Source organism: Manacus candei, unplaced genomic scaffold (genome assembly GCF_025592945.1).
Source record: "Manacus candei isolate 608988 ecotype Guabito, Panama unplaced genomic scaffold, ASM2559294v1 h1tg000630l, whole genome shotgun sequence".
Taxonomy (NCBI): domain Eukaryota; kingdom Metazoa; phylum Chordata; class Aves; order Passeriformes; family Pipridae; genus Manacus; species Manacus candei.
Window position 1 is genome coordinate 1 of NW_026138678.1, and position 24539 is coordinate 24539.

General features: G+C 68.6%; 2 protein-coding genes and 1 long non-coding RNA gene across 6 annotated transcripts; all 3 read left to right on the forward strand.

Moving 5' to 3' along the window:
• Positions 1 to 4940: 4940 nt before the first annotated feature.
• Positions 4941 to 11700, forward strand: LOC127466174 (lens fiber membrane intrinsic protein-like). The gene is made up of 6 exons (XM_051776776.1): positions 4941 to 5041; positions 6347 to 6577; positions 7423 to 7596; positions 8309 to 8449; positions 10283 to 10417; positions 10940 to 11700. The coding sequence occupies exons 2-6, from the start codon at positions 6442 to 6444 to the stop codon at positions 11005 to 11007; spliced, it is 654 nt and encodes a 217-aa protein (XP_051632736.1). The 5' UTR covers positions 4941 to 5041; positions 6347 to 6441; the 3' UTR covers positions 11008 to 11700.
• Positions 8579 to 9509, forward strand: LOC127466175 (uncharacterized). 4 transcript variants are annotated; one of them, XR_007902630.1, is made up of 3 exons: positions 8579 to 8604; positions 8995 to 9050; positions 9439 to 9509. It is a non-coding gene; the product is annotated as an uncharacterized LOC127466175 (long non-coding RNA). The 4 variants fall into 4 exon arrangements; XR_007902631.1 differs by lacking the exon at positions 8995 to 9050 and adding an exon at positions 9051 to 9106; XR_007902632.1 differs by lacking the exon at positions 8579 to 8604 and adding an exon at positions 8913 to 8938.
• Positions 11701 to 13150: 1450 nt separating the features above from the next.
• Positions 13151 to 22618, forward strand: LOC127466176 (nectin-4-like). Its single transcript, XM_051776778.1, has 4 exons — positions 13151 to 13384; positions 18808 to 19164; positions 20688 to 20978; positions 22500 to 22618. Exons 1-4 carry the CDS (start codon positions 13303 to 13305, stop codon positions 22616 to 22618), a joined length of 849 nt encoding a protein of 282 aa, XP_051632738.1. The 5' UTR covers positions 13151 to 13302.
• Positions 22619 to 24539: the final 1921 nt, after the last annotated feature.

The following is a 24539-nucleotide window of genomic DNA, read 5'->3' on the forward strand; positions in this document are numbered from 1 at the left end:
GGTGACAGGGACACGGGGGGGGAACAGGGGGGTGACAGGGACAGACTGGGGGGGGACAGGGGGGTGACAGGGACATCGGGAGGGGGACAGGGGGGTGAGAGGGACACCCTGGGGGGACATGGGGGTGACAGGGACACGGGGAGGGGACACACGGGGGGGGGACACAGAGGGGAGGGACATGGGGGGGACAGGGACACCCTGGGGGGACATGGAGGGTGACAGGGACAGCCCTGGGGGGGACACGGGGACACCTTGGGGGTGACAGGGACACCCTGGGGGGGGACATGGAGGTGACAGGGACACCGGGGGGGGGGGACATGGAGGTGACAGGGACACCCTGGGGGGACATGAGGACACCTTGGGTGGGACAGGGGGGTGACAGGGACACCCTGGGGGACCACGGGGGTGACAGGGACAGCCTGGGGGGGACACGGGGACACCTTGGATGGGACAGGGGGGTGACAGGGACACCCTGGGGGGGGACATGGAGGTGACAGGGATACCCAGAGGGGACATGGGGACACCTTGGGGGTGACAGGGACACTGGGGGGGGGACAGGGGGGGTGACAGGGACAGTCTGGGGGGGGACAGGGAGGTGACAGGGACACCGGGAGGGAGGACGTGGGGGTGACAGGGGACACCCTGGGGGGGGACATGGAGGTGACAGGGATACCCAGAGGGGACATGGGGACACTTGGGGGGGGACAGGGACACCCTGGTGGGACACGGGGGTGACAGGGACACCGGGGGGGGTGACAGGGACAGCCTGGGCGGGACATGGGGGTGACAGGGACACCCTGGGGAGGACAGGAGGTGACAGGGACACGGGGGGGGACACACGGCGGGGGGGAGACGGGGGGGGACAGGGGGATGACAGGGACACCGGGGGGGACACAAAGGGGCACCTTGGGGGTGACAGGGACACCCTGGGGGGACAAGAGGGTGACGGGGACAGGCTGGGGGGGGACACGGGGGCGACAGGGACACCGGGGGGGGGGGACAGGAGGTGACAGGGACCCCCTGGATGGGACAGGAGGTGACAGGGACACGATGGGGGGGGACATGGGGACACCCTGGGGGGGACAGGGACATCCTGGGGGGACATGGGGGGTGACAGGGACACCCTGGGGGGACAGGGGGGACACCTTTGGGGGGACAAGGACAGCCTTGGGTGGGACAGGGGGTGACAACGACCCCCTGGGTGGGCCGGGGGGGGTGACAGTGACCCCCTGGGTGGGCCGGGGGTGACAGCCCCCCCCTCCCACGCCAAGGGGGAGGTGACCCCACGGGTGACACGCCCGGCTGTGTTTTTTTTGGGGAGGGGGGGGGGGTGACACCGAGCGCGACCCCCTTTCGGGGGGACCCCCCCCCCATCCCGAGGCGGCTCCCGGGGCGGGCGCGGCTGCCACGTGGCAGGATCGGGCCCTTTTCCTGCGGGGGGGGGCTTGGGGGGGGTGGGATGTCCCCGTGTGACCCCCCCCCCCCGTGTCACGAGTGTGTCCCCCGTCCCCCCCCCCGGAGCCACGCCCGGGGATGTGGGAGCTGCTCCTGCTGCTGCCCCTGGGGCTGGGGGCGACCCCCGAGACCCCCGGTGGGTGCTGGGGGGGGCCAGGGGGGGTCCAGGGGGGGTCCGGAGGGTGCTGGGGGGGTCCAGGGGGTTCCAGGGGGGGTCCGGAGGGTGCGGGGGGGTCAGGGAAGGGGTGGGAGGGTCGGGGGTTGGTCGGGGGGGGGTCTGGGGTGCTGAGGGGTCAGGGGGTTCAGAGGGGTTTTGGGGGTAGTAGGGGGGGGTCTGGGGGGGTCTGGGGGTGCTGGGGGTCGTGGGGGGGGGTCTGGGGGTATCTGGGGGTCGTGGGGGGGGGGTCTGGGGAGCTGCGGGGGATGTGGGAGCTGCTCCTGCTGCTGCCCCTGGGGCTGGGGGCGACCCCCGGGACCCCCGGTGGGTGCTGGGGGGGTCGGGGGGGGTCTGGGGGTCGTAGGGGGTGGTCTGGGGGTGCTGGAGGGGTCCGGAGGGTGCGGGGAGGGTCAGGGAAGGGGTGGAAGGGTCGGGGGTTGGTCGGGGGGGGTCTGGGGGTGCTGAGGGGTCAGGGGGTCCAGAGGGGTTTTGGGGGGTCGTAGGGGGGGGTCTGGAGAGCTGCAAGGGGGGTCTGGGGGGGGTCCTGGGGGTCATGGGGGGGATCTGGGGGTGCTGGGGCTGGTCGGGGGGGTTCTGGGGGTGCTGGGGGTCGTAGGGGGGGTTCTGGGGGTAATGGGGGTCGTAGGGGGGGTCTGGGGAGCTGCAGGGGGGGGGGGTCAGGGGGTTCTTGGGGCGGTCAGGGGATTCCAGAGGGGGTTTGGGGGTCGTAAAGGGGATCTGGGGAGCTGCAGGGGGGGTCTGGGGGTTCTGGGGGTCGTAGAGGGGGGTCTGGAGGTACTGGAGGGGTCAGGGGGGTCCAGAGGGGTTTTGGGGGCTCGTAGGGGGGTCTGGAGAGCTGCAGGGGGGGGGGTCTGGGGGTACTGGGCGTCGTAGGGGAGGTCCTGGGGGTGCCGGGGGGGTCTGGGGGTGTTAGGGGTCGTCGGGGGGTGGTTCTGGGGGTGCAGGGAGTGCAGGGGGGGTCTGGGGGTGCTGGGGGTCGTCGGGGGGTTCTGAGGGTGCAGGGGATCCAGGGGGGGTTACCTGGGGGTCGTAGGGGGGGTTCTGGGGAGCTGCAAGGGGGAGTCTAGGGGGTCCAGGGGGGCTCTGGGGAGCTGGAGGTCGTAGGGGGGGTCTGGAGGGTGCTGGGGGTCGTAGGGGGGAGTCTGGAGGGTGCTGGGGGTCGTAGAGGGGATCTGGGGGTGCAGGGGGGGGTCTGGAGGGTGCTGGGGGTCGTAGGGGGGTCTGGAGGGTGCTGGGGGTCGTAGGAGGGGGGTCTGTGGAGCTTCAGGGGGGGGTCTGGGGGTGGTCTCGGTGCCAGCTGACCCTCCCCGTCGCCCCCAGGCCCCGCTGACCCCTCGGGGGGGTGCGGGCTGTGCCCCCCCGCCCCCCCCTCCCACGCCACGACCACCGCGGGTGCCACCGTCACCCTGGGGTGCCCCGCGGGGGGGGCCGCGCTGGGCCGGCCCGTGGCCGTGCGGTGGCACTTTTGGGGGGTCCCGGCGGGCTCGGGGGTCCCCGTGTGCGCCCGGGGTCGGGGACCCCCCCGCTGTCACCCCCCCCTACGAGGAGAGGGCGGCCCTGGGGGGCTCCGGGGGGGTGCAGCTGGTGCTGCGGGACGTGAGGGGCTCGGACGGGGGGTCCTACACGTGCCTGCTCTTTGGGGAGGGGGATTGTGCCTGCGGGGGGGTCACCCTGAGCCTGGGAGCCGCCGAGACCCCCACAGGGACGGCGGGGACCGGGGGGGAGCCCCGGAGGGACGGCGGGGACCGGGGGGAGCCCGGACCGGCAACTGGGAACCGGTGAGAGCCCAGCACGGGACCCCCGAACTGAGACCCTCATCCTGAGACCCCAAATTGAGACCCTCACCCTGACCCCCACCCTGAGACCCTCACCCTGAGACCCCAAATTGAGACCCTCAGCCTGAGACCCCCAAACTGAGACCCCCGAATTGAGACCCTCACCCTGAGACCCCAAAGTGAGACCCCCAAATTGAGACCCTCACCCTGAGACCCCCAAACTGAGACCCTGAGACCCTCACTGTGAGACCCCCAAACTGAGACCCCCCCGAGACCCCCGAACTGAGACCCCCACCCTGAGACCCCAAATTGAGACCCCCACCCTGAGACCCCTCTCCGGGACCCTCACCCTGACCCCCGAACTGAGACGCTCACCCTGAGACCCCAAACTGAGACCCTCACCCTGACCCCCAAATTGAGACCCTCACCCTGAGACCCCAAAGTGAGACCCCCACTGTGAGACCCTCACCCTGAGACCCCAAAGTAAGACCCTCACCCTGAGACCCCCAAAGTGAGACCCTCAATCTGAGACCCCCAAACTGAGACCCTCACCCTGAGACCCCCAAATTGAGACCCTCACCCTGACCCCCAAATTGAGACCCCACCCCGAGACCCCAAACTGAGACCCACACCCCGAGACCCCCAAACTGAGACCCCCACTGTGAGACCCCCACCTGAGACCCTCACCCTGACCCCCAAAATTGAGACCCTCACCCTGAGACCCCAAAGTGAGACCCCCAAACTGAGACCCTCACCCTGAGACCCCCAAGCTGAGACCTCCACCCTGAGACTCCCACCCTGAGACCCCCACCCCAAGCCCCCTGTGCCGGGTCTGGGGGTGCAGCGGGATGTTGGGGGGCCTCTATAGGCTGGGGGGGCTCTATGGGGCGTGGGGGGCTCTATGGGGTCTGGGGGTCTCTATGGGGTGTGGGGGTACAGCAGGAGCCCCTCACCCCTCTGTGGGGTCGGGGGGGCTCTGTGGGGTCTGGGGGGCCTCTGTGGGGTCTGGGGGAGCTCTGTGGGGTCTGGGGGTGCAGGGAAAGCCCCTCACCCCTCTGGGGGAGCTCTGTGGGGTCTGGGGGGGGCTCTATGGGGTGTGGGGGTGCAGCAGGAGCCCCTCACCCCTCTGTGGGGTCAGAGGGGGCTCTATGGGGTCTGGGGCTGCAGGAGGAGCCCCTCACTCTAGTGTGGGGTCTGGGGGGCTCTATGGGGTGGGGGGGTGCAGCGAGAGCCCCTCACCCGTCTGTGGGGTCTGGGGGGGTTCTATGGGGTCTGGGGGGTTTCTATGGGGTCTGGGGGGGCTCTATGAGGTCTGGGGGGTGCAGCGAGAGCCCCTCACCCGTCTGTGGGGTCTGGGGGGGTTCTATGGGGTCTGGGGGGTTTCTATGGGGTCTGGGGGGGCTCTATGAGGTCTGGGGGGGGCTCTATGGGGTCTGGGGGGCTCTGTGGGATGCGGGAGCGCAGCCCCTGAGGGTCCCTCCTGTCCCCCCTCCCCCAGGTCCCCCCCGCACCCCCCCCGTCCTCCGGGGGCCCCCCCCCGCGGCTTCGGCGTCACCATCGTCACCTTCGTCACCGTCACCGTCACCCTCCTCCTCCTCCTCGTCCCGCTGCCGCCCCGCGGGCTCTGACACGGGTGGGGGTGTCCCCCCTGTCCTCAGTGTCCCCCCTGGCCCCAGTGTCCCCCCCCCCCTGTCCCCAGTGTCCCCCCTCTCCCCAGTGTCCCCCCTGTCCCCAATGCCCCCTGTCCCCAGTGTCCCCCCTGGCCCCAGTGTCCCCCCCCCCTGTCCCCAGTGTCCCCCCTCTCCCCAGTGTCCCCCCTGTCCCCAATGCCCCCTGTCCCCAGTGTCCCCCCTGGCCCCAGTGTCCCCTGTCCCCAATGACCCCTGGCCCCAGTGTCCCCCCTGTCCCCAATGACCCCTGTCCCCAATGACCCCTGTCCCCAGTGTCCCCCCCTGGCCCCAGTGTCCCCCCTGGCCCCAGTGTCCCCCCTGTCCCCAAGTTCTCACTGTCCCTGTCCCCCCTGTCCCCCGTGTCCCCTGTCCCCAGTGTCCCCATGTCCCCATGTCCCTGTCCCCATGTCCCCCAGTGTCCCCAGTGTCCCCATGCCCCCATGTCCCCATGTCCCTGTCCCCCAAGTCCCCAGTGTCCCCAGTGTCTCCAGTGTCCCCATGTCCCCACTACCCCTGTCCCCCAAGTCCCCAGTGTCTCCACGTCCCCAGTGTCCCCATGTCCCTGTCCCCATGCCCCCATGTCCCCAGTGTCCCCAGTGCCCCCAGTGCCCCCATGTCCCCATGTCCCTGTCCCCCAAGTCCCCAGTGTCCCCTCCCTGTCCCCAATGTCCCCTCTCCCCAGTGTCCCCCCTGTCCCCAGTGTCCCCTGGCCCCAGTGTCCCCCAGGTCCCCAATACCCCCTCTCCCCAGTGTCCCCCCTGTCCCCAATGTCCCCTGGCCCCAGTGTCCCCCCTGTCCCCAGTGTCCCCCCTGGCCCCAATGCCCCCTGTCCCCAGTGTCCCCCATGTCCCCAAGTTCTCATTGTCCCTGTCCCCCGTGTCCCCAGTGCCCCCATGTCCCCATGTCCCTGTCCCCCAAGTCCCCAGTGTCCCCTCCCTGTCCCCAGTGTCCCCTCCATGTCCCCAGTGTCCCCATGTCCCTGTCCCCCATGTCCCCATGTCCCCACTACCCCTGTCCCCATGTCCCCAATGTCCCCAGTGTCCCCAGTGCCCCCAGTGTCCCCTCCATGTCCCCATGTCCCTGTCCCCCATGTCCCCAAGTCCCCAGTGCCCCCAGTGCCCCCAGTGTCCCCATGTCCCCATGTCCCCCCTGTCCCCCTGTCCCCCTGTCCCCCACGTCCCCAGTGTCCCCTCCCCAGCCCCCCCCCCCCCCCCGCTGTCCCCCCGTGTCCCCAGGGCACTGTCAGTGACCCCCCCCCGTGTCCCCAGGGGTGTCCCCCGTGTCCCCCCCCCGCGGTGTCACCCGCCCGGGGACACTTGTGCCACCTCAGCACCCAGAGCCTTCCCCCATTGTGTCCCCAACAATGGCGGTGCCACCACGTGCCGGGGGGGCCCTGTCCCCTCCCGGGGGGCACGGCAGGGGACAGAGGGGACAGAGGGGACAGCAGGACACGGGGACAGGCGGACATGGCACACCCGGACAGCGGGCACTGAAGGCGGGTGAGTGCTCGGGGGGAATGTCCCCGATGTCCCCTCCCCCGGGACCCCCCAATGTCACCTCGGGGTGTCCCCAATGTCCCCTCCCCCGGGACCCCCCGATGTCCCCTGGGGGTGTCCCCGATGTCCCCTCCCCCGGGACCCCCCCGATGTCCCCTGGGGGTGTCCCCAATGTCCTCTCCCCCGGGACCCCCCGATGTCCCCTCGGGATGTCCCCAGTGTCCCCTCCCCCAGTGTCCACTCCCCCAGTGTCCCCTCCCGCAATGTCCCCTCTCCGGGGACCCCCCGATGTCCCCTGGGGGTGTCCCCGATGTCCCCTCCCTCAATGTCCCCTCCCCCAGTGTCCCCTCCCCCCCCGTCCCCGCGGTGCCACCTCCCCTCCAGACGTCCCCGGTGTCCCCAGAGGTGCCACCCCCGGGTACCCCAGAGATGTCCCCAGAGATGTCCCCAGGGCTGTCCCCAGGGCTGTCCCCGTGTCCCCAGAGATGCCACCCCCGAGTATCCCCGTGTCCCCGCCGCTGTCCCCACACTGTCCCCACACTGTCCCCGTGTCCCCGTCTCCACGCTGTCCCCGTGTCCCTGTCCCCATCCCCACACTGTCCCCGTGTCCCCATCCCCACTCCGTGCCCGTGTCCCTGTCCCTGTCCCCGTGTCCCCATCCCCACGCTGTCCCCATGTCCCCACCGCTGTCCCCGTGTCCCCGTCCCCACACTGTCCCCGTGTCCCCGTCCCCACACTGTCCCCGTGTCCCCATCCCCACACTGCCCCGTGTCCCCATCCCCACACTGCCCCGTGTCCCCATCCCCACGCTGTCCCCATGTCCCCACGCCGTGCCCGTGTCCCCGCAGGGATGCCGGCGGGCGGGGGGCTGCTGTGCGGGGCCAGTGGCCTGGCCCTGCTGGTGGCCGCCACCGCCACCCGCTTCTGGGCGCAGCGGCGAGTGCCCGGGGGGGGCACGGCCAGCCTGGGGCTGTGGCACGGCTGCCTCGGGGGACGGTGCCACCCCCACGCCACCACCCCCGGTACGGCACGGGGGGCACACGGGGGCGGGGGGGGCCGGGGGGGACACGGGGGGGCTGAGCTGGGGGGGAATTGGGGGGTCATGGGTGTGCTGAGCTGTGCCCGGGCTCTGCTGGGGGTGGGAATTGGGGTCTCCTGGGGGGAATTGGGGGGTCATCGGTGTGCTGAGCTGTGCCCGGGCTCTGCTGAGGGAATACTGGGGGGTCATCGGTGTGCTGAGCTGGGCCCGGGCTCTGCTGTGTGGGAATTGGGGTCTCCCGGGGGGGAATTGGGGTCTCCTGGGGGGGAATTGGGGGTCATTGGTGTGCTGAGCTGTGCCCGGGCTCTGCTCGGTGGGAATTGGGGGTCATTGGTGTGCTGAGCTGTGCCCGGGCTCTGCTCGGTGGGAATTGGGGTCTCCTGGGGGGGAATTGGGATCTTTTAGGGGGGGAATTGGGGGGTCATCGGTGTGCTGAGCTGTGCCTGGGCTCTGCCAGGGGGGAATTGGGGTCTCTTAGGGGGAAATTGGGGTCTCCTCAGGGGGAACTGGGGGTCATCAGTGTGCTGAGCTGTGCCCGGGCTCTGTTGTGTGGGAATTGGGGTCTCTGGGGGGGAACTGGGGGGTCATCAGTGTGCTGAGCTGTGCCCGGGCTCTGCCCGGGGGTGGGACCTGGGGTGTGTGTGTCACGCCCTTTGTCCCCTCCGCTGTCCCCAACCCCGTGTCCCCCCCCGCAGCCCCCCTGGAGGCCGCGCGGGCTCTGATGCTGCTCTCGGTGGTCGCCGCCGTGGCCGGGCTCGCCCTGGGCGTGTCCCTGGTGGCCCGCGGGGCGCGGCGGGCGCGGGGTCGAGCGGCCGGGGGGGCCCTGCTGGGCTCGGGTAGGTGGGGACGGGGTTTGGGGGGGCGCGGGGGGCGTGGGGAGGGGTGAGGGGGGGGCACTGCTGTGCTGAGTGTGACAGTTCTCTGCTGGGTCACAATTTGGGTGCCATCAGTGCGCTGAGCTGTGCCCGTTCTCTGCTGGGTCACAATTTGGGTGCAATCAGTGCGCTGAGCTGTGCCCGTTCTCTGCTGTGTCTGTGTCACAATTTGGGTGCCATCAGTGCACTGAGCTGTGCCCGTTCTCTGTTGGGTCTGTGTCACACTGAGGTGCCATCAGTGCACTGAGCTGTGCCCGTTCTCTGCTGTGTCTGTGTCACATTCAGGTGCCATCAGTGCGCTGAGCTGTGCCCGTTCTCTGCTGTGTCTGTGTCACAGTTTTGGTGCCATCAGTGCGCTGAGCTGTGCCCGTTCTCTGCTGTGTCTGTGTCACAATTTTGGTGCCATCAGTGCGCTGAGCTGTGCCCGTTCTCTGCTGTGTCACAGTTTGGGTGCCATCAGTGCGCTGAGCTGTGCCCGTTCTCTGCCGTGTCTGTGTCACATTCAGGTGCCATCAGTGCGCTGAGCTGTGCCCGTTCTCAGCTGTGTCTGTGTCACACTGAGGTGCCATCAGTGCGCTGAGCTGTGCCCGTTCTCAGCTGTGTCTGTGTCACACTGAGGTGCCATCAGTGCGCTGAGCTGTGCCCGTTCTCTGCTGTGTCACAGTTTCGGTGCCATCAGTGCGCTGAGCTGTGCCCGTTCTCTGCCGTGTCTGTGTCACATTCAGGTGCCATCAGTGCGCTGAGCTGTGCCCGTTCTCTGCTGTGTCTGTGTCTCAATTTGGGTGCCATCAGTGCGCTGAGCTGTGCCCGTTCTCTGCTGTGTCTGTGTCACACTGAGGTGCCATCAGTGCGCTGAGCTGTGCCCGTTCTCTGCCGTGTCTGTGTCACATTCAGGTACCATCAGTGCGCTGAGCTGTGCCCGTTCTCTGCCGTGTCTGTGTCACACTGAGGTGCCATCAGTGCGCTGAGCTGTGCCCGTTCTCTGCCGTGTCTGTGTCACATTCAGGTGCCATCAGTGCGCTGAGCTGTGCCCGTTCTCTGCCGTGTCTGTGTCACTATTTTGGTGCCATCAGTGCGCTGAGCTGTGCCCGTTCTCAGCTGTGTCTGTGTCACACTGAGGTGCCATCAGTGCGCTGAGCTGTGCCCGTTCTCTGCTGTGTCTGTGTCACACTGAGGTGCCATCAGTGCGCTGAGCTGTGCCCGTTCTCTGCTGTGTCTGTGCCACAATTTTGGTGCCATCAGTGCGCTGAGCTGTGCCCGTTCTCTGCCGTGTCTGTGTCACACTGAGGTGCCATCAGTGCGCTGAGCTGTGCCCGTTCTCTGCTGTGTCTGTGTCACAATTTTGGTGCCATCAGTGCGCTGAGCTGTGCCCGTTCTCTGCTGTGTCAGTGTCACAATTTGGGTGCCATCAGTGCGCTGAGCTGTGCCCGTTCTCTGCTGTGTCTGTGTCACACTGAGGTGCCATCAGTGCGCTGAGCTGTGCCCGTTCTCTGCTGTGTCTGTGTCACAATTTGGGTGCCATCAGTGCGCTGAGCTGTGCCCGTTCTCTGCTGTGTCAGTGTCACAATTTGGGTGCCATCAGTGCGCTGAGCTGTGCCCGTTCTCTGCTGTGTCTGTGTCACACTGAGGTGCCATCAGTGCGCTGAGCTGTGCCCGTTCTCTGCTGTGTCTGTGTCACAATTTGGGTGCCATCAGTGCGCTGAGCTGTGCCCGTTCTCTGCTGGGTCTGTGTCACACTGAGGTGCCATCAGTGCGCTGAGCTGTGCCATTCTCTGCCCCCCCCGTGCCCCCCAGGGCTCCTGGCGCTCTGTGCCCTCGGGGTGTTCTCGGGGGGCACCCCGACCCTGCCGGGCCCTGCCCGAAATTCCTGGAGCTTCTCCTGGTCCTACATCCTGGGCTGGGTCGGCGTCGTCCTCGTGGGCTCCGCAGGTACGGGGGGCACCGGGCACTGGTGGCATGAGCTGGGCCAGGGCTCTGCTGGGGGGTCATGGGTGTGCTGAGCTGTGCCCGGGCTCTGCTGGGGGGGAACTGGGGTCTCTGGGAGGGGAACTGGGGGGCCATCGGTGTGCTGAGCTGTGCCCGGGCTCTGCTGGGGGGGAATTGGGGTCTCCTGGGCAGGAATTGGGGTGTCTCGGGGGGGAATTGGGGTCTCCTGGGGGGGGGAATTGGGGGGTCATTGGTGTCCTGAGCTGTGCCCGGGCTCTGCCAGGCAGGAATTGGGGTCTCTGGGGGGCAATTGGGGTCTCTTAGGGTGGGAATTTGGGGTCATCACTGTCCTGAACTGTGCCCGGGCTCTGCTGGGTGGGAATTCGGGGGTCTCTTGGGGGGCAATTGGGATCTTTTAGGGTGGGAATTTGGGGTCATCAGTGTGCTGAGCGGTGCCCGGGCTCTGCTGGGGGGGAATATTTGGGGTCTCCCCCTCCCCAAACCCCCCCTCTGTCCCCCCCCCAGGGCTGTTCCACCTCTGCGCCGCCTCCAAGGACCCCTCCCCGCAGAGCTCCGAGGCCGCGGGGGCCTGAGGGGGGTCCCGGGGGGTCTTTGGGGGGTTCCCGAGCCCCCCCAGCCCCCCCTCCAACTGTGGGTCACTGGTGTGATGAGTTGGGCCCGTTCTCTGCTCTGTGTGTCCCCCTCACCCCAAATTTTTGCTGTGCCAATAAACTGCCCCCCCCCCGTCCTGAGGGGGTCCCGGGGGGGTCTTTGGGGGGTTCCCGAGCCCCCTCAGCCCCCCATTCCCGGCTGTGGGTCACTGGTGTGATGAGTGGGGCCCGTTCTCTGCTCTCTGTGTGTCCCCCCCCCAAATTTTTGCTGTACCAATAAACTGCCCCCCACACACACACCCCTCGTCCTGAGGGGGGTCCCGGGGGGTCTTTGGGGGGTCCCCGAGCCCCCCCAGCCCCCCCCGGCTGTGGGTCACTGGTGTGATGAGTTGGGCCCGTTCTCTGCTCTGTGTGTCCCCCTCACCCCAAATTTTTGCTGTGCCAATAAACTGCCCCCCCCCCTCGTCCTGAGGGGGTCCCGGGGGGGTCTTTGGTTGTTCGGGGGGTCCCCGAGCCCCCCCAGCCCCCCCTCGGCTGTGAGTCACTGGTGTGATGAGTTGGGCCCGTTCTCTGCTCTGTGTGTCCCCCTCACCCCAAATTTTTGCTGTGCCAATAAACTGCCCCCCCCCCCGTCCTGAGGGGGTCCCGGGGGGGTCTTTGGGGGTCTTTGAGGGGTACTGGGAGCACTGGGAGGAGCACTGGGGGGTCACTGGGAGCACTGGGGGGGCACTGGGGGTTACTGGGAGGAGCACAGGGGGGTACTGGGAGCACTGGGGGGGCATTGGGGAGTACTGGGAGGAGCACTGGAGGGGCACTGGGAGCACTGGAAGAAGTACTGGGGGGTGCTGGGAGGCACAGGGGGGTCACTGGGAGCACCGGGGGGTACTGGGAGGCACTGGGAACACTGGGGGGGCACTGGGAGGCATAAGGGGGCACTGGGAGTGTACTGGGAGCACTGGGGGGAGCACTGGGGAGTCACTGGGAGGACTGGGGGGTACTGGGAGCACTGGGGGGGGGCACTGGGGGGTACTGGGAGGAGCACTGGGGGGTCACTGGGAGCACTGGGAGGACTGGGGGGTACTGGGGGTTACTGGGAGGAGCACTGGGGGGTCACTGGGAGGCATAAGGGGGCACTGGGAGTGTACTGGGAGCACTGGGAGGAGCACTGGGGGGGTCACTGGGAGCACTGGGGGGTACTGGGAGGACTGGGGGGTACTGGGGGTTACTGGGAGGAGAACTGGGGGGTACTGGGGGAGTCACTGGGAGGGGCACAGAGAGTCACTGGGAGTACTGGGGGGGGTCACTGGGAGCACCGGGGGGGCACTGGGAACACTGGAAGCACTGGGAGGGGCACAGGGAGTCACTGGGAGTACTGGGGGGGTCACTGGGAGTACTGGGGGGGGTCACTGGGAGGCACACAGGGGATTACTGGGAGCACTGGGGGGGGGCACTGGGAGGCACTGGGAGTACTGGGGGGGTCACTGGGAGGCACAGGGGGGCACTGGGAGGGGCACAGGGAGTCACTGGGAGCACGGGGGGAGTCACTGGGAGGGTCACTGGAGTCACTGGGAGGGGCACTGGGAGGCACTGGGAGCACTGGAAGCACTGGGAGGGTCACTGGGAGGCACTGGGGGAGTCACTGGAAGCACTGGGAGGGGCACTGGGGGGCACTGGGAGCACGGGGGGAGTCACTGGGAGGGGCACTGGGAGGCACTGGGAGTACTGGGGGGGTCACTGGGAGGGGCACAGGGAGGGGCACTGGGAGTCACTGGGAGGCACTGGGAGAACCAGTGGGGGGTGGTGGTGCAGGTGGTGGGGCCCCACCCGTGCCCCCCCCCCCTCCCCTCCCGCCGCCATCGCCCCTTTAAGGCCGCGCCCTCGGCCCCGCCCCTGCCCCGACCTGCCCGACCGGTCCGGCCCCGCCCGGCCCCGCCCCTCCCGGCCCCACCCCGCCAAGCCCCGCCCCCTTCCACCCCCCCACCCACCCCCCCCCGCACACCTGGGCCACGCCCCCCGTCCCGTCCCGTCCCGTCCCGTCCCGCAGCAACACCGGCCCCGCCACCGGCACCGCCGCGACCCCCGGCCCGGACCCCCCCGCAGGGTCCCGGTGCCCCCCCCGTGCCCCCCCCGGTGCCCCCCCCACCAGGGTGGTCCCGGTGCCGCCCCCCCTCCCACCAGGGTGGTCCCGCTGCCCCCCCCCCGAGGGTCCCGGATGGTGCTGGGCGGGGGTCGAGCCGCGCCGTGAGCCCCCCCGCATGGCCCCCCCCCCCCCGCGGGATGCGGCCCGCGCCGGGACCCCCCCTCACCGGCCCGGCCTTCCTCCTCCTCCTCATCCTCATCCTCCTCCTCGGTGCTACCGGTAAGGACGCGGCCGGGACGGGACACCGGGGGGGGGGGGCACCGGGGGGGGGCACCGGGGGTGGGGAGGGGGCGGCTGCGGCTCCCACGGGCGGCGTGGGGGGGGGACACAGACACGGGGAGCGGCGTTTTGGGGACCGGGGGGGGGCCGGTTCCCACGTTGGGGGGGGACACGGGGACACCGAGGGGGACACGGGGATACCGGGGGGGGGACACGGGGACACCGGGGGTGGGGAGGGGGCGGCTGCGGCTCCCACGGGCGGCGTGGGGTGGGTGGGTGAGTGGGTGGGGGGGACCCACACACGGGGAGCGGCGTTTTGGGGACGGGGGGGGGGCCGGTTCCCACGTTGGGGGGGGGACACGCAGGGACACGGGGGGGGCTGGGAGAGGGTGCCGAAGTGGGGAGGGGGCGGCTGCGGCTCCCACGCGCGGCGTGGGGAGGGGGGACAGACACCCGGGGACGGGGGGGGCGCCGGTTCCCACGCTGGGGTGTGGGGGGGGGGGACACGCGAGGGGGGGGGGGGAAAGCGAAACCGGGCTGGGGATGGGGAGGGAGGGAGGGAACGAGGGACCGGGACCGGCGTGGGGGGACCCACGCGTGGGGGGTGTGTGTGTATGGGGGGGCTGCGAGCGCGCACACGCGTGTTCGCGCGTGTTTCATGTGTGTGTGTCACGGACGTGCGCGCGCTCGCGTGTGCACCTGCGGCCCCCCCCCCGCGCGCACCTGCGGCCCCTCCACGCGCGCGTCCGTGGGTCCGTCCGTCCCATCCACACGCGTCCGTGGGTCCGCGTGTCCCCCCCCCCTCGCCCGCGCCGCCGTGACCCTCGGGACGGGGGTGGGGGGGCCGCTTTCACGCGCGCGTGCACGTTACCCCCCCACACGTGGGCGCGCACCTGCGCCTCGCGTGGGCGTCCCGTGTCCCCCCCCCGCCCCCCCCCTTTCGTGGGAACTTGAACCCCCCCCCCCGGGAGGACACCCCGTGGGAACGGGTCGCGTGTCGTGGGTGGCCCCCCCGCAAGCCCCGCCCCCGTTTTGGGGGTCTCGCTGTTCCACGCGGGGGGGGAGTTGAACCCACGGAGTGAGGGAGGGGGGGGGTCCCGAGTCCCCTCCTCCCCCCCCGCCGTGCCTCGATTTCCCCGCGGGACCCGTGGAAACGGGCTGGCCCCCCCCCCCCCCAGGGGCCACCGGCTTTATTTTGGGGGGTGCCGTGACCCCCCCACACCCCACGCATGACTCGCACCCCACGGGGTGCGAGAGGGGGGGGGGGTCGTGTCAGACCCGCACCCCCGGGGTGGGGGGGGGAGTTCGCACACGCGCGTGCAAGGGGGGGGTCCCCAACTGATGCCGGGGGGGGGGGGTCGGGTCGCCCCCACGCGCGTGTGTCCCCCCCCCCCGTGGGAGGCACAAACCGGTGTGCGGGACCCCTGCCCGTTCCTGGGACCCCCCCGTCACCGCGGGGACCCCCCCGGGACCCCCGTTAGCCCGTGTTTTCCCCCCCCCCCCCACCCCCGTGTCCCCCCCCCCCCGTCGCGGGGCGTGGGGGGGGCCGCGGGAGGAGCCGGTTCAGCCGGTTCCCCGCTCCGGTTCCCACGCGCTCCCGGGCCCCGCGGGGTGGGGACGCCCCGGGGCGGGAACCTCCCCACGGCACCCCAACAACACCCCCCCACACCCCTTTGCCCCGCCACGGGCACCGCGACCCCCTCAAAACACCCGTGGGACCCCCCCCCCTCCCGGGACCCCCCCCCCCCGCGGGACCCCCATTCCCGGTGGGAGCGGGATGGGGGGGAAACTGAGGCACGGGAGGGGCCGCGCGGCAATTAAGGAAGGGGTTAATGAGGCCGGGGGTAATTGTGGGGAGGGGGTGTCGCGTCGTGGGGGGGGGTTCGCGGGGATCCCCCCCCCGTCCCCCCCGGGGGGCTCGGCGGGGGCGGGGGCGCGGGAGCCGCGCGGGCCGGTCGGGCTGGACGGGCCGGCCCGGCCGCTTCTGGTGGCGGCGGCGGCGGCGGCGGCGGGGCGGGACCCGCCCCTACAACCATCCCCCCCCCCGGGACCACGCCCCTCCCCGCACCCCAAATCTGCACCCCCCGCAGCGCCGGGCGGGCCCCCCAAAATCACAGCGGCGCCTGCACCCCAAATCCTGCACCCCAAAGCCATACCCAACACCCACACCCCAAATCCTGCACCCCAAATCCTGCACCCCAAAGCTGCATCCCGAACCCGTACCCCAAATCCTGCACCCCAAATCCTGCACCCCAAATCTGCACCCCCACAGCGCCGGACTGGGCCCCCCAAAATCACAGCGGTACCCCCAAGCCCAAATCCTGCACCCCAAAGCTGCATCCCGAACCCATACCCCAAATCCTGCACCCCAAATCCTGCACCCCAAATCCTGCACCCCAAACCCATACCCAACACCCACACCCCGAATCCTGCACCCCAAATCTGCACCCCCACAGCGCCGGGCAGGCCCCCCCAAAATCACAGCGGCACCCCCAAGCAACCCTTGGCACCTGCAGCCCAAATCCTGCACCAGAAACCCGTACCCCAAATCCTGCACCCCAAAGCTGCACCCCGAACCCGTACCCCAAATCCTGCACCCCAAATCCTGCACCCCAAATCTGCACCCCCACAGCGCCAGGGAGGCCCCCCAAAATCACAGCGGTGCCTGCACCCCAAATCCTGCACCCCAAAACTGCACCCCGAACCTGTACCGCAAATCCTGCATCCCAAATCCTGCACCCCAAATCCCGCAGCCCAACCCGGCAACCAAAATCCCACACCGTAAATCTGCACCCCAAATCTGCACCCCCACAGCGCCGGGCAGGCCCTCCCCCAAAATCACAGCGGCACCCCCGAGCAGGCCCCTGGCAGCCGCAGCCCAAATCCTGCACCCCGAACCTGCACCAAAAAGCTGCACCCCAAACCTGCAGCCTAAATCTACCCCCCAAACCTGCTCCCCAAATCCTGCAACCCAAATCCTGCACCAAAAAGTTGCACCCCGAATCCTGCACCCCAAATCTGCACCTCCACAGCCCCGACCGGCCCCCCCCCAAAATCACAGCGGCACCCCCGACCAGCCCCCGGCACCTGCACCCCAAATCCTGCACCCCAAACCCGTACCCCGAACCCGCACCCCAAATCCTGCACCCCAAATCTGGACCCCCACAGCCCCGGGCCGGCCCCCCCCCCCAAAATCACAGCGGCACCCCCGAGCAGCCCCCCGGTAGCTGCAGCCCAAATCCCGCACCCCAAATCCTGCAGCCTAAATCTGCACCCCAAACCCGCACCCCAAATCCTGCACCCCAAATCCTGCACCCCAAACCTGCACCCCGAACCCGCACCCCAAGTCCTGCCCCCCGAACCTGCACCAAAAAGCTGCGCCCCGAACCTGCACCCCAAATCCTGCACCCCCACAGTGCCAGGTCGGCCCCCCCCAAACTCACACCGGCACCTGCACCCCAAATCCTGCACCCCAAATCTGCACCCCCACAGGCCCGGGCCGGCCCCCCCAAATTCACACTGGCACCCCCAACCAGCCCTTGGCACCTGCACCCAAATACTGCACCCCAAACCCGTACCCTGAACCTGCAACCCAAATCCTGCACCAAGAAGCTGCACCCCGAATCCTGCACCCCAAATCCTGCACCCCAAATCTGCACCCGCACAACCCCAGGACGGCCCCCCCAAAATCACACCGGCACCCCCAACCAGCCCCCGGTACTTGCAGCCCAAACCCTGCACCCCGAACCTGCACCCCAGACCTGTACCCTGAATCCTGCCCCCCAAATCTTGCACCCCAAACCTGCCCCCCAAATCCTGCCCCCCAAATCCTGTCCCCCCAACCTGCACCCCAAATCCTGCACCCCAAACCCGCACCCAACACCCACACCCCAAACCTGCACCCCAAATCTGCACCCTGAATCCTGCACCCCAAATCCTGCACCCCAAACCCGCACCCAACACCCACACCCCAAACCTGCACCCCAAATCTGCACCCTGAATCCTGCACCCCAAATCCCGCACCCCAAACCCTGCACCCCAAATCTGCACCCTAAATCCCACATCCTAAATCCTGCACCCCAAACCTGCATCCTAAATCCAGGTGTGCCCAGGTGTGTGTATGGGCACAGGTGTGCCCAGGTGTGTGTACCAGCACAGGTGTGCCCAGGTGTGTGTGAGTGCCAGCACAGGTGTGTGTGAGTGCCAGTACAGGTGTGTGTGAGTGCCAGTACAGGTGTGAGTGCCAGCACAGGTGTGTGTGAGTGCCAGTACAGGTGTGAGTGCCAGCACAGGTGTGCCCAGGTGTGTGTGTGCCAGTACAGGTGTGTGAGTGCCAGCTCAGGTGTGCCCAGGTGTGTATGAGCACCTGCCCAGGTGTGCCCAGGTGTGTGTGCCAGTACAGGTGTGCCCAGGTGTGTGTGAGTGCCAGCACAGGTGTGTGTGAGTGCCAGCACAGGTGTGTGTGAGTACCAGTACAGGTGTGTGAGTGCCAGCACAGGTGTGCCCAGGTGTGTATGAGCACCTGCCCAGGTGTGCCCATGTGTGTGAGTGCCAGCACAGGTGTGCCCAGGTGTGTGTGCCAGTACAGGTGTGCCCAGGTGTGTGTGTGAGTGCCAGCAGAGGTGTGCCCAGGTGTGTGAGTGCCAGTACAGGTGTGCCCAGGTGTGCCCAGGTGTGCCCAGGTGTGAATGAGCCCCTGCCCAGGTGTGCCCAGGTATGTGTGAGTGCCAGTACAGGTGTGCCCAGGTGTGTGTGAGTATGGGCACAGGTGTGCCCAGGTGTGCCCAGGTGTGCCCAGGTGTGAATGAGCACACCTGCCCAGGTGTGCCCAGGTATGTGTGAGTGCCAGTACAGGTGTGCCCAGGTGTGTGAGTGCCAGCACAGGTGTGCCCAGGTGTGTGAGTACAGGCACAGGTGTGCCCAGGTGTGTGTCCCAGTGTCCCCCCTGTACCCACCCTGTCCCTGTCGTGTCCCCGCAGGTGCCCGGGGTGGCCGTGTGGAGGTGCCACATCCCTGTGCCCACCCTGTACCCACCCTGTGCCCACCCTGTACCCCCTGCTCTCCCTGCAGGTGCCCAGGGTGGCCGTGTGGAGGTGCCACATCCCTGTACCCACCCTGTGCCCACCCTGTACCCACCCTGTCCCCCCTCCTGTCCCTGCAGGTGCCCGGGCCGGGCGGGTGGAGGTGTCACATCTCTGTACCCACCCTGTGCCCACCCTGTACCCCCTGCTCTCCCTGCAGGTGCCCAGGGTGGCCGTGTGGAGGTGCCACATCCCTCTACCCACCCTGTACCCACCTCATGTCCCCTGCTCTCCCCTCAGGTGCCCGTGGTGGCCGTGTGGAGGTGCCACATCCCTGTACAACCCCTATGCCCACCCTGTGCCCACCCTATACCCACCCTGTCCCCCCTCCCGTCCCCTCAGGTGCCCGTGGCGGGCGCGTGGAGGTGCCCCGCAGCGTGACGGCGGTGCTGGGGCAGGACGTGGTGCTGCCCTGCCGGTACCGGGCGCAGGAGCAGGAGCAGGTGGTGCAGGTGACGTGGCTGAAGCGGGGCGCGGCGGGCACGGTGCCCGCCGAGGTGGCCGTGCTGAACCCGCAGCACGGCGAGCACGTGCAGGAGCCCTTCGCCGGGCGGGTGCTGCGCCACGGGCACGGTGCCCTCGAGGACGGGGCCATCGTGCTGCGCAACGCCGTGCAGGGCGACGAGGGCGACTACGAGTGCCACCTCATCACCTTCCCCATGGGCAGCTTCGAGGGGCGCCTCACCCTCAGGGTGCTGGGTGAGGGCACGGGGGGGAAGGGGAGGGGAGGTGGGTGGTGGGGAAGGGGAGGTGGGTGGTGGGCACGGGGCGGTGGGGAAGGGGGAGAAACTGTGGGGTGGTGGGTACGGGGTGGTGGGTACGGGGTGGTGGGTACAGGGAGATGGGCGATGGGCATGGGGTGGTGGGGAAGGGGAGGTGGGTGGTGGGCACGGGGCGGTGGGGAAGGGGGAGAAACGGTGGGGTGGTGGGTACAGGGAGGTGGGCGATGGGCACGGGGTGGTGGGTACAGGGAGGGAGGGAAGGGGCAAAAACCATGGGGTGGTGGGTACAGGGAGGTGGGTACAGGGAGATGGGCAATGGGCATGGGGTGGTGGACAGTGGGCATGGGGTGGTGGGCATGGTGTGGTGGGGAAGGGGCAGAAGGCATGTGGTGGTGGGTACAGGGAGATGGGCAGTGGGCATGGGGTGGTGGGGAAGGGGGAGAAACTGTGGGGTGGTGGGTACGGGGAGGTGGGTACAGGGAGGTGGGCGATGGGCACGGGGCGGTGGGGGAAGGGGAGGTGGGTGATGGGCATGGGGTGGTGGGGAAGGGGCAGAAGCTGTGGGGTGGTGGGTACGGGGAGGTGGGGAAGGGGGAGAAACTGTGGGGTGGTGGGTACAGGGAGGTGGGTACAGGGAGGTGGGCAGTGGGCACGGGGTGGTGGGGAAGGGGTGGTGAGGAGAGGCCGACAGGTACAGGATGGTGGGCACAGAGTGGTGGGCAAGGGGCAGAGTTTACAGGATGGCAGACACACACTGGGGGGACAGCGGGCCACGGGCCCAGCGCGGTGGGCACAGGGTGGGTGGGCAAGGGGCAGAGTTTATGGGATGGCAGACCTGCATTGGGGGCACAGCGGGCCATGGGTACAGGGTGGTGGGCACAGGGTGGTGGGCACAGGGTGGTGGGCACAGGGTGGTGGTCAAGGGGCAAAGTTTTTGGGACGGCAGACCTGCACTGGGGGGGACAGCGGGCCACGGGCCCAGCGCGGTGGGCACAGGGTGGTGGGCACAGGGTGGTGGGCAAGGGGCAGAGTTTATGGGATGGTAGACGCACTGGGGGCACAGCAGGCCACGGGCGCAGGATGGTGGGCACAGGGTGGTGGGTACAGGGTGGTGGGCACAGGATGGTGGGCATGGGGTGGTGGGCAAGGGGCAGAGTTTATGGGATGGCAGACCTGCATTGGGGGCACAGCGGGCCAGGGGCCCAGCGCAGTGGGCACAGGGTGGTGGGCACAGGGTGGTGGGCACAGGGTGGTGGGCAAGGGGCAGAGTTTATGGGACGGCAGACACGTGTTGGGGGCACAGCAGGCCACGGGCCCAGCGTGGTGGGCACAGGGTGGTGGGCACAGGATGGTGGTCAAGGGGCAGAGTTTATGGGATGGCAGACACGTTGGGGGCACAGCAGGCCACGCGGTGGTCACGGCGCGTGGGGCGACGGGCACGGGGGGGGAGGGCACCAGCCGCCCTTCTCACCCCTCCCTCTACCCACCCCCCCTCGGCAGTGCCCCCCCTGCCCATCCTGAACCCGGGCCCGCCGCTGGAGGAGGGCCAGGGCCGCACGCTGGCGGCGTCGTGCACGGCCGAGGGCAGCCCGGTGCCCTCGGTGCGCTGGGAGAGCGAGGTGCGCGGCACCAACGCCACGCGCCGCTCGGCCCACGCCCGCTCCGCCTCCGTCACCAGCGAGTTCTTCCTCGTGCCCGGGCGCAGCATGAACGGCAAGAGCCTCACCTGCGTGGTGGCCCACCCGGGGCTGCGCCACGAGAAGAGGATCACCCACACCCTCAGCGTGGCCTGTGCGGGCAACCGGGCAACGGGGGGGGGGGGGGAGGGAAGGGTGGAGGGGTGAGCGGAGGGTTGGGGACATGGAGGGTGTTGGGGGGTGGAGGGTGTTGGGGACATGGTGGGTGTTGGGGATGTGGGGTGTGTGTGGGGCAGAGGGGAAGTGGTGGGCACTGAGGACATGGTGGGCACTTGGGACAGGGAGTGTTTGTAGGGGCATTGGGGAAGTGATGGGCATTGGGGACATGGAGGGTATTGGGGTCATGGTGGGCATTGGGTACATGGAGGGTGTTGGGGACGTGATGGGCATTGGGGACATGGAGGGCGTTGGGGACATGGAGGGTGTTGGGGACGTGGAGGGCGTTGGGGACATGGAGGGTGTTGGGGACGTGGAGGGTGTTGGGGACGTGGAGGGCGTTGGGGACATGGAGGGTGTTGGGGACGTGGAGGGTGTTGGGGATGTGGGGTGTGTGTGGGGCAGAGGGGAAGCAATGGGCATTGGGGACCTGGTGGGCATTGGGGACATGGAGGGTGTTGGGGACATGGAGGGCCTTGGAGATGTGGAGGGTGTTTGGGGCATGGTGGGCACTGGGGTCATGGGGGGTGTTGGGGACATGGAGGGTGTTGGGGACATGGAGGGTGTTGGGGACATGGAGGGTGTGTGGGGCAGAGGGGAAGTGGTGGGCATTGGGGACCTGGTGGGCACTGGGGACATGTGGAGGGTGTTGGGGACATGGGGTGTGTTGGGACATGGTGGGTATTGGGGACATGGAGTGTGTTGGGGACATGGAGGGTGGTGGGGACGTGGTTGGCATTGGGGACATGGGGTGTGTGGTGGGCAGGAGGGGTGTGGTGGGCACTGGGGACACGGAGGGCGTTGGGGACATGGTGGGCACTGGGGTCATGGGGGGCATTGGGGACATGGAGTGTTTGTAGGGGCATTGGGGAAGTGATGGGCACTGGGGACATGGGGGGTGTGTTGGGGATGTGGAGGGTGTTGGGGACATGGAGGGCACTGGGGACAAGGGGTGTGTGGTGGGCAGGAGGGATGTGGTGGGCACTGGGGACATAGAGGGTGTTGGGGACCTGGTGGGCACTGGGGACCTGGTGGGCACTGGGGACATGTGGAGGGTGTTGGGGACATGGAGGGCATTGGGGACATGGGGGACATTAGGGACATGGGGGACATTGAGGGATGTGAAGGACATGGAGGACATGGTGGGCATGGGGGACATTGGGGACATGGGGGGCATTGAGGGATGTGAAGGACACGGGGGTGTTGGGGACATGGGGGGCATGGGGGACATTGGGGACATCGGTGGGGGGGGACCTTGGGGATGTGGAGGATGAGGGGCAGTGCTGAGGCCGGGGGGGGGGGGATGATGAAGGACATGGGGGGACAGCGGGGCCATGGGGGGACAGGGGGGCTGTGGAGTCTGTCCCTGCCTGTCCCCTGCCTGTCCCCTGAGTGTCCCCGTGTCCCCGTGTCCCCTGGCTGTCCCCTGCCTGTCCCCTGAGTGTCCCCGTGTCCCCAGACCTGTCGGACGCGTCGGTGCTGGGCCACACGGCCGAGTGGCAGGAGGGGATGGAGGGGGCGGCCCTGACATGCCTGGGGGACGGAAACCCCCCTCCCACCTACAACTGGACACGGTGAGGACACTGTCCCTGCTGTCCCCACTGTCCCTGCTGTACCCTCTGTCCCCACTGTCCCTGCTGTCCCCACTGTCCCCTGCCCTGCCACCCCCAGTGTCCCCCCGGGTCCCCTGGGCACGGCTGTGGCCCCTGCCCCAGCTCTGGCCCCTGCCCTGTCCCCCGTATCCCTGGCATGTCCCTGTCCCTGCCCTGTCCCCCTGCCCTGTGTCCCTGTCCCTGCCATGTCCCCCTGTCCTGTCCCTGCCCTGTCCCCCGTATCTCTGCCATGTCCCTGTCCCCCTGCCATGTCCCCCTGTCCTGTCCCTGCCCTGTCCCCCTGTCATGTCCCCCGTGTCCCTGCCCTGTCCCCCATCCCTTCCATGTCCCCTCGTCCCTTCCATGTCCCCTTGTCCCTTCCATGTCCCCCAGCCCATGTCTCTGTCCTGTCCCCATGTCCATTCCACGTCCCCCTGTCCTGTCCCCATGTCCCCTGTCCCTACCCTGTCCCCATATCCCCATCCCCACATCCCCTGTCCCTTCCATGGCCCCATACCCATGTCCTCTGTCCCTGCCCTGTCCTCATGTCCCCATGTCCCCATACCCATGTCCCCTGTCCCTGCCCTGTCCCCGTGTCCCCATACCTGCATCCCCTGTCCCTTCCATCTCCCCATACCCACATCCCCTGTCCCTCCCATGTCCCCATATCCCCATACCCACATCCCCTGTCCCCTGTCCCCATACCCACATCCCCCGTCCCTCCCCTGTCCCTCCCATGCCCCCACACCCACACCCCCTGTCCCTCCCCTGTCCCCATATCCCCATCCCCACATCCCCTATCCCTCCCATGTCCCCACACCCACATCCCCTGTCCCCATATCCCCATCCCCACATCCCCCGTCCCTCCCATGCCCCCACACCCACATCCCCTGTCCCTCCCATGCCCCCATCCCCACATCCCCTGTCCCCATATCCCCACATCCACATCCCCTGTCCCTCCCATATCCCCATCCCCACATCCCCTGTCCCCATATCCCCACACCCCCTGTCCCCTGTCCCCACACCCACACCCATACCCCCTGTCCCCATATCCCCATCCCCACATCCCCTGTCCCTCCCATATCCCCCCACCCACATCCCCTGTCCCTGTGTCCCCATCCCCACATCCCCTGTCCCCTGTCCCCACACCCACATCCCCCATCCCTCCCATGCCCCCACACCCACATCCCCTGTCCCCATGTCCCCTGTCCCTCCCATGTCCCCCTGTCCCTGCCCTGTCCCCATATCCCCATACCCACATCCCCTGTCCCTTCCATGGCCCCATACCCACATCCCCTGTCCCTTCCATGGCCCCATACCCATGTCCCCTGTCCCTGCCATGTCCCCGTGTCCCCATACCCATGTCCCCTGTCCTTCCCATGGCCCCATACCCATGTCCTCTGTCCCTGCCCTGTCCTCATGTCCCCATGTCCCCATACCCACATCCCCTGTCCTTTCCATGGCCCCATACCCATGTCCTCTGTCCCTGCCCTGTCCTCATGTCCCCATGTCCCCATACCCATGTCCCCTGTCCCTCCCATGTCCCCTGTCCCTGCCCTCTCCCCGTGTCCCCATACCTGCATCTCCTGTCCCTTCCATCTTCCCATACCCACATCCCCTGTCCCTCCCATATCCCCATCCCCACATCCCCTGTCCCCTGTCCCCACACCCACATCCCCTGTCCCCATATCCCCATCCCCACATCCCCCGTCCCTCCCCTGTCCCATATCCCCACACCCACACCCCCCGTCCCCTGTCCCCATCCCCACATCCCCTGTCCCCATATCCCCATCCCCACATCCCCTATCCCTCCCATGTCCCCACACCCACATCCCCTGTCCCCATATCCCCATCCCCACATCCCCCGTCCCTCCCATGCCCCCACACCCACATCCCCTGTCCCTCCC